Genomic DNA, 8,234 nt, shown 5'->3' on the forward strand with positions numbered 1-8,234 from the left:
ATACTGTCTGCTCTGGTTTTGGTTGCCATGACAACGGGTCTGCATGTAAAGAAAAGCCAACACAGAACAAGGAAAAGCAGAATATAAGTGGTTTAAAGTTGTTTTACAATTATCAGCATTATTTTCCCATTGCTGCTGTGCGCTGCAGCTGGTGTAATTCTTAAAACTTTGATAAAAACTGGACTAATTGCTTTGTTTGTTTGTAGAACATAATTTTTTCTATGAGTTTGGTTCATTTGACAGTGCAGTGTGAAAGTGGATTGGACCAGCTGAAGATGTAACAAATGTTGTAATTTTGGTCCCCAACCAAACGGAGCCTGTTGGACTGTCAGGTGTGAAATCACCCTAAAGCTTTTTAAACACAAGATCAACAGATCCACCGGGATCATCGGTTTATCTTTGGTGTTTTAATTCCAGTTTGAAGAAAACTACAGATTGTGTCAGTTTGTTGAGTTTCAGTCCAAACTAGTGAAGAATCATCTGTTTAAATGTATCAAATGTCACTTTTTTTATCTACAACTCAGAACACGGTTTTATATTTTTATTATTAACCACTTAAGTACCACTTTCATTGTCTCTTTTTCTTTTCAAACTGACCAGTTCTATATTCTCCTGTTTCTCATCATGTGATGAATTGTGTGTCTGCAGCTTGTCAGGCTGTCTGATCTCAGAGGAAGGCTGTGCTTCTCTGGCCTCAGCTCTGACCTTTAACCCCTCCCATCTGAAGGAGTTGGACCTGAGCTACAATCATCCAGGAGACTCAGGAGTGAAGCTGCTGTCGGCTGGACTGAAGGATCCAGACTGGAGACTGGAAACTCTCAGGTATGGAGGAGCTGATGGAGGAGGAAGAGGAGGAATGACAAAAGCCCTTTTCGCTCTGCAGGGTCCGGCCCGGCTCGGTTCGACACGGTCCTATTGGTGCTATGGCCCTGATCGTTTTGCATTGGGCAGGATACGTCACTTAAATTGATGTGCTGCTAAAGCTACCGAGGCGATCGCNACACGGTCCTATTGGTGCTATGGCCCTGATCGTTTTGCATTGGGCAGGATACGTCACTTAAATTGACGTGCTGCTAAAGCTACCGAGGCGATCGCCATAGCGACCGCAGGACAGTTTTCTTCTTGGGTCTCCCTTCCCACTTTTTCTGTATGCGCTGATGAGTGAGGAGGCTGAGGGAAACATTTACCTCAGCTTTACATTTAACGAAGAAAAAAAACAATCTCATCTGAATGTGGTGCTGGTCAGAGGTGTGATGATGATGAAGCCTCTCCCTGGTTTCAGTCTGAGCTCAGAGATCAAATCTTTGGTTCTTGTTGAACTCTTTGTTGGATGTGATGCAGCTTCTCCTTTTTAATGTTTGTATTTCTGGATATTCCTGTGAGGCCACAGCAGGTTTTCAGCAGCAGGTTGTTTCGTGTTTCATTCCTTCATCTGTGTGGATGGAGCAGGTATCCAGGTGTTGATCAGAGTTTAGACTGATTGGATTTTAATGGTGATTATTAAATCAGGTTGAGCTTCCAGAAATCTTTCCTGATGTCCTTTTAGGCTTCAGTGAGTTTCTTCAGGTTGTTGCTGAGGGATTTCCTTTCTCCTCTCTGTTGGAGCTGCAGCAGCACCAACTGTCCTTCCTACATCCACTGCAGTTTTCATCATCATTATCGTCATAGTTCAGCTTTATACGACAAGTGGACATGTCCAAATGTTGGACTGTCTCACTGGAGGACAGTCATGTGTGTTACATGTAATGTCCATGTTTGCTGCTGAAAGAGGCTGATGGTCTGACCCCCTCCTCCTTTCAGGGTGGAGCCTGCTGGAGGCCGATGGTTGACACCAGGTCTGAGGAAGTGTAAGTGTGTTTTCACCTGATTCATGACAACAAAGCAGCTCAAACTGTCATTCAGGAGTCATCAAAAATCAATAAATGATCAATAACTGGTTGTTCTCTCCATCAGATTCCTGTCAACTCACCATCGACACAAACTCAATGAATCAATACCTCAAAGTTTGTGAAGACAACAGGAAGGTGACCCGTGTGAAGGAGCGTCAGTCATATCCTGATCATCCAGACAGATTTGATCATCATCACAATGTTCTGTGTGGAACTGGTCTGACTGGTCGCTGTTACTGGGAGGTCGAGTGGAGAGGAGGAGTTGATATAGCAGTGAGTTACAGAGGAATCAGGAGGAAAGGAGAGAGTAGAGATTGTGTGTTTGGAGAGAACGATCACTCCTGGTGTCTGTACTGCTCTAATGATGGTCACTTTGTCAGGCACGATAACATGAGAACATATCTGCCCTCCTCCTCTGTCTTCAGCAGAGTATCAGTGTATGTGGACTGTCCTGCTGGCATTCTGTCCTTCTACAGAGTTTCTTCTGATTCTCTGATTCACCTCCACACCTTCAACACCACATTCACTGAACCTCTGATTCCTGGATTTGGGCTCTGGTCCAGTTCTGGTTCTTCAGTGTTTCTGAGCTGAGTTCAGTCTAAAAAGTTTAAAAAGTCTAAAGAGTCTTCTCCTGTCAGAGAAACTCTCTGTTAAAGTCAAAACTAAAAGTTAAGTTTATTTATAAAGCACATTTCATCCACAAGGCAGTTCAAAGTTCGGTTCACCATAAAAACATAATACAGTATTAAATTATGAAACATTAAATGTTGTCTGATATCAAAATAATGAAGCAAACATGCATCAAATGTATTGATCCGTGTTTCTGTGTGTTTAGTTGAGTTTTTCTGTGTGTTTCTGTTTCCCTGCGAGTCTTTGTCCTCCCCGTTGATTGTCTCCCAGGTGTGTCTCATTCCCTTGATTACCCCATGTGTATTTAGTCTCACCTGTTGTCTATGTTCTCCATTGGGTCCTTGTCAAACGTCCAAGTTTGTGGTTTGCTGCCACGCCTGTTTGTCCTGCCACACTCTCCAGTGGAACTGCATTAGTCCTGGATTGTGTTAGCTCGCATGTTAGTCCGTTTATCTGTTGCTACCGGTATTAGCTGTTGCTAACTCTGCCGTGCTGCCAGTTCTGGACTGTCGAGTTATCTTTATTAAAACCATTCCTTCATCTACATCCTGGGTCCCAGCGTCTTCTCCTCACCTTACCACCACCCATCATGACAGTTACAATTATTATGAATCAAGGACAAATGCAAACAGGTGGGTTGATTTACAGGAACTCAGTGTTTCAGCGGTTTTACAGTTTTCTGGAAGTTTGTTCCAGATTTGTGATCCATAGAAGCTGAATGCTGCTTCTCCTCGTTTGGTTCTGATGCAGAACCAGAACCTGAGCGCTCTGGAAGGTTGGTACAACAGCAGGTCTTTAATGTGTTGTGGTGCTAAACTCTTCAGTGATTTATAAACTAACAGTATTTTAAAGTCTGTCCTCTGAGCTACAGGGAGGAGAACTGGGGTGATGTTCTCCATCTTCCTGGTTTTAGTGATTACGCCAACATTATGATTAGCAGTTTATTTCCCTGTGTCGTCAGATTCCCCCACATTTAAATAAGAGTAAAATAATTTAAACCTTGAGTGAAAATGAGCAGAGATAAAATCACAAACCCTGATGAGGCCAACCCGCAGGCCAAAGGTTTGGAGTTTTACATTTTGGATTTTCTCAGTGTTGCTGCTTCATGCTGTTCTTTTCTTTTTGTGGATCCAAGACCTTTGACAGGATCTACCAAGAATGAGTTCAAGGATTTTAATTAGATTTTTGAGGCTCCATCGGCCCATTGGGGAAAACTTTAACATGGATTTTTACCATGTTTTCCGCACAAAGAAAACATGGTAAAAAATGGATCAACCCAGAAATGTGTGGTATGAGCCTCTCTCTCTGACTCGTTGCAGATTTATTACATTCAAAAATTCACTCAGCCAGTGTCCATTTGATTTGTGAGACAATTAGATGTCACAGTTGCAAAGCACCACTTCCTCCAGTCTGTAGTGATTTCATGTTAAACAGTCTACACACTACTAAACACAGCATGACGAACTTTCTGCCTCTAAAGCCGCCTCACAACTTCTACGTCTTAAGCAGTCGTTCTATGATCAAGGGGAAAAGTCAGGGAAATTATTAGCCTGGTGACTACGACAGTTACAAAATGAGAAAAATATTACTTCAGCCGAAAATAATGAGGGGCAGATTATTACCGATCCATTAGAAATCCGACATTTTTAAGGTCTTTTTTAAAAAAATTATACAGCTCAGACATAACGCAAAAGGAACAAGAGCAAAATGTTTTCTTAGATAGCCTCCAAAGTCTTAAAGTCGATTTAAAGATTCTATGTAACATTTTGGCTCGCAGAGCTTGGAGAGAATATTACCCAGAAGACGGGGATTTCATAATGTGAGACAAGTTCTGGATATTATTTATTATATGGAAGAAAAAACAGACACGGCTTCGTTATCACTGGATGCTGAAAAGGCCTTTGATGGAGTTGAATGGCCCTATTTATTGAGATATTGAGAAGATTTGGCTGTGGGGACAATTTCTGTTGGTGGGTTTAACTTTTATACAATGAGCTTTATGCTGAAATAGTAACAAATGGAGGTATATCTAAGTCATTCAAAATTACGCGCGGTTGCAGGCAGGGCTGCCCCCGCTCCGCTTTATTATTCATTCTAGCAATAGAACCGTTTGCCGTTGCGGTGCGGTCTCATAAAACATAACAGGTTCGACAATCGGCCAACAGGAACATCGAATTGCTTTATTTGCTGACGACGTCATTCTTTTTTTGGAAAAACTGAAAACTGTATTCCAGCCTAGTTAGATCTAATAAACACATTTGGAAGAACATCAGGATATAAAGTACATGAAGACAAGTCTCCATCAATGTTACTTAATTCAGAAGAAAGAAACTGTCGGGAATCCTTTACAATTCTAAAAGGTAAACTGTTTTACGTATTGGGACAGTACTATGTATAAATGACATTGTTGCAGTTCACTATACCCCCATGATAGACTCAGTTCCTGCCTCTGTGGACAGATGGAACAACCTGCCCTCGTCACTTGTAGCACAAATCGATGTTCTTAAATCCAACATGATGCCCAAACGTTTGTATTTGTCCCAGAACATCCCACTGCCACCTCCTGCCAATTTATTCTCGGCAATAAAAAATATTTTCATAGAATAGACAACTGAGGCTGCGTTTAACACTTTTGTACCTACCGTATGTTAGTGGAGGGATCCTCTGAGTCCTCTTTATGGAGGCCCAATGCCTGGAGGGAGAAGGCGTGTGCTGAAGCACAAACGACCAACACCCGCCTCAAAGTCCTGCAGTATAATTGGCTAATGAGAACAAATGTGACGCCAGAAAAGCTTAATAAGTGTAATGGTGCCATCCCAGACCTGTGTATTAGATGTGGAGAAGAGGAGGGAACGTTCTTCCATTGTGTCTGGAAATGCAAGAAAGTTCAACAATTCTGGAGGGAGATTAAACAGACTCTATATTAGATATAAAACTAGCTTTAGACCCCAAATTGTTCATTCCAGGTTTATATCCTGATAGACATTATATGTCAAGAAAAATAATTCCTGCCGTGGATTTATGTCTACTACTGGCAAAAAGAGTCGTAGCATTTTCATGGAAGAGTAGCAGTAAGCCGAAATTCATTACCTGGATTAATGAAATGTCCACAACATTACCAATAAAAAGATTACTTACATTATAAAAGGCAAACTATCACTATTTCAAAATATTTGGGCCCTTTATGCAATATGTGGTGAGCATGGATATGAGGGGCGGATGAGGGATGGTTACTGCTGGTCCCCTGCACTGCAGCGTCCTAAGATAAGGTCCTTTATTTGTATACTTGACTTCTTTACTTTGAAATACACATTCAAGTTTGTATTTTCTGAATCATGTACAATACTAAAATAATTTGGGCTAGCTCCTGAAAATAGAGAAACCGTTGTTAAGGTAATTGTTGTTTTTTCTCAGGTTGTCAGGATGTTTGGGGTTCGGGGAGTTATTTTCTTTTCTCATACTCTGCATGTAATAAGTGCTGCTCTGAGATCTCATAATGTCTTCACTGGCAAGGAAAGACAAGTTGAATGCTGGACAATAACTTAACTACCTTTTCCTTAGATATGAGAGCACAGTTATGTCCTGTATATTATTGAAAGCATTGTTGTAAAACCAGTAAAGATAATGTTGGGAAAAATAAACAGTCTACCTGCTGTGAAAGACCTGCTTCCTCCCAGAGAGGCAGCAGCTCTTAGAAACAATCTTCAGGGGCCTTATGTATAAAAGAGTTTGCAGTTTTCACACTAAAACTTGGCGTACAGACAATTTTAGAAAAGTGCAAAAACATCTGGATGCATAAAGCCGCGCGCCTTTCCTTTATAAATCCCAATTTGTGAGAAATAGAGCAGCTGCTGGTCCGCCCTGTCGCCAGAGATGCTTTCTGTCCATAAGGTGCTTTCACAAGGCGGGCGGCTCCACTGGAGGACGGCTGCAGCTGGACCGGTACCGGTGGTACCGCTCTAAGTTCTGCTCAGAGCTCCAGGATGATCAGTCTGGATGAATCTAAACGCTGATGGACCATCAGATGGATCTGATCTGTGATCAATCCTCCATCAGAGCCAAAGCTCCTCAGGTAGCGGCTCACCTGGATCAGCTGCTGATGGACCTGATCGTCTCCTGATCAGAACCGAACCTGGTGCTGCTGATCAGCCTGTTTTCTCTCCAGTCAGAATGAAAAGAGCCTCAGATGCTTTCAGACGATGAGACAAACTGAGGAAGTTTAGCTTTAGACTAACTGCTGTGAAATAAATGCTTCGTGTAATTTTACATTTTTCTTGCCTCATTCTGGACCTTCGCCTTCAGACAGCGTTTCCCCCAACAGACTGAAACCACCAGCCGTCTTGGTGTTTAAATTCTAAAATCTGTGTACAAAATTAATCCAGTCCAGATTTTCTGCCAGATATAAACGAGGCACAGTTCTGTTAATATTCTATTTATGAACAAAAGTCTGTCTTTTGGATTATGGATATTGCTGACAAAAATATCAGAAATATCAAGTGTTGCTTTTTTAAATGTAATTTTATTTTCACAATGATTTAAATTTGATCCTATAAAGGGAAATATCCAAGAAACATAAAAATAAAAAAACAGAAAAAAGAATCCAACAAAATCTTAACAGTTCTAAAATGACTAAATTAATACATTTTTTGATGAATCAAATAAATTTCAGCTCTATAACATTTTTATTAAATTTATTTTACCTGATATGTATTTTTGTTGGTCCTTCTGTTCACATATTTCATTCATTTCAGTCTATCATAAGTTATCTGCAGTGAAATAAAATTTATCACAACCAAATTATTTCATCTTATTTTTACATTTTCCTTCTTCTGTTGAGATGTGGGAGTTTTGCCCTGAGCTCAGTCTGTCAGGCAGAACTGATGCTCCACCTGTGTTCAGATTGAAGGTGTTGATTCATCTCTCCACCTCCATCCTTTCTCTCTCTCCTCTTCCATCCTTTCTCTCTCTCCTCCATCCTTTCTCTCTCTCCTCCATCCTTTCTCTCTCTCCTCCATCCTTTCTCTCTCTCCTTCATCCTTTCTCTCCTCCTCCATCCTTTCTCTCTCTCCTCCATCCTTTCTCTCTCTCCTCCATCCTTTCTCTCCTCCTCCATCCTTTCTCTCCTCCTCCATCCTTTCTCTCCTCCTCCATCCTTTCTCTNCTCCTCCTCCATCCTTTCTCTCCTCCTCCATCCTTTCTCTCTCTCCTCCATCCTTTCTCTCTCTCCTCCTCCATCCTTTCTCTCTCTCCTCCTCCATCCTTTCTCTCCTCCTCCATCCTTTCTCTCTCTCCTCCATCCTTTCTCTCTCTCCTCCATCCTTTCTCTCTCCTCCTCCATCCTTTCTCTCTCCTCCTCCATCCTTTCTCTCTCCTCCTCCATCCTTTCTCTCTCTCCTCCATCCTTTCTCTCTCCTCCTCCATCCTTTCTCTCTCTCCTCCATCCTTTCTCTCCTCCTCCTCCTCTTTCCTACTGACAGTGTCGCTGGTAGTCCAGCTTTGCCCCCAGTTTCGTTCCTGCCAGCTTCTTGTTGAAAGCTTCGTCCATTTCTCGGCTCTGTTCTGGACTGAAGTGGTTCCTCCAGTCTCCAACCTCACCTGCACAGGGAGGAGGTTGAGTTTCTCATTTTAGAGGGGAAATAACTCATTTTACTCCTAGAACTGTTGGAAGATAAAACATGGTCATTGTTGGTGACCTTTCCTGAAGATGACGTTTCC

General features: G+C 41.9%; 2 protein-coding genes across 3 annotated transcripts in view; one reads left to right on the forward strand and one right to left on the reverse strand.

Moving 5' to 3' along the window:
• The window catches only part of LOC103132180 (neoverrucotoxin subunit alpha-like), a 3,522-nt gene extending 457 nt beyond the window's left edge, over positions 1 to 3,065 (forward strand). Inside the window, exons 2-4 of the mRNA XM_016667201.1 lie at positions 649 to 822; positions 1,801 to 1,847; positions 1,954 to 3,065. Coding sequence (XP_016522687.1) covers positions 649 to 822; positions 1,801 to 1,847; positions 1,954 to 2,480 — 748 coding nt within the window. The 3' untranslated portion in view covers positions 2,481 to 3,065. The remainder of the gene's footprint in view (positions 1 to 648; positions 823 to 1,800; positions 1,848 to 1,953) is intronic.
• Positions 3,066 to 7,906: 4,841 nt separating this feature from the next.
• The window catches only part of sult6b1 (sulfotransferase family, cytosolic, 6b, member 1), a 7,574-nt gene continuing 7,246 nt past the window's right edge, over positions 7,907 to 8,234 (reverse strand). The window contains exons 7-8 of one of the 2 annotated variants that reach the window (XM_016667200.1): positions 8,213 to 8,234; positions 7,907 to 8,114 (exon numbers count right to left, since the gene is read on the reverse strand). The exon at positions 8,213 to 8,234 is cut by the window's right edge and continues 1 nt beyond it. In XM_016667200.1, coding sequence (XP_016522686.1) covers positions 7,987 to 8,114; positions 8,213 to 8,234 — 150 coding nt within the window. In that variant the 3' untranslated portion in view covers positions 7,907 to 7,986. The remainder of the gene's footprint in view (positions 8,115 to 8,212) is intronic. The other variant, XM_007543941.2, reaches the window with a different exon arrangement.

The sequence above is a fragment of the Poecilia formosa genome, unplaced genomic scaffold (genome assembly GCF_000485575.1).
Source record: "Poecilia formosa unplaced genomic scaffold, Poecilia_formosa-5.1.2 Scaffold948, whole genome shotgun sequence".
Taxonomy (NCBI): Eukaryota; Metazoa; Chordata; class Actinopteri; order Cyprinodontiformes; family Poeciliidae; genus Poecilia; species Poecilia formosa.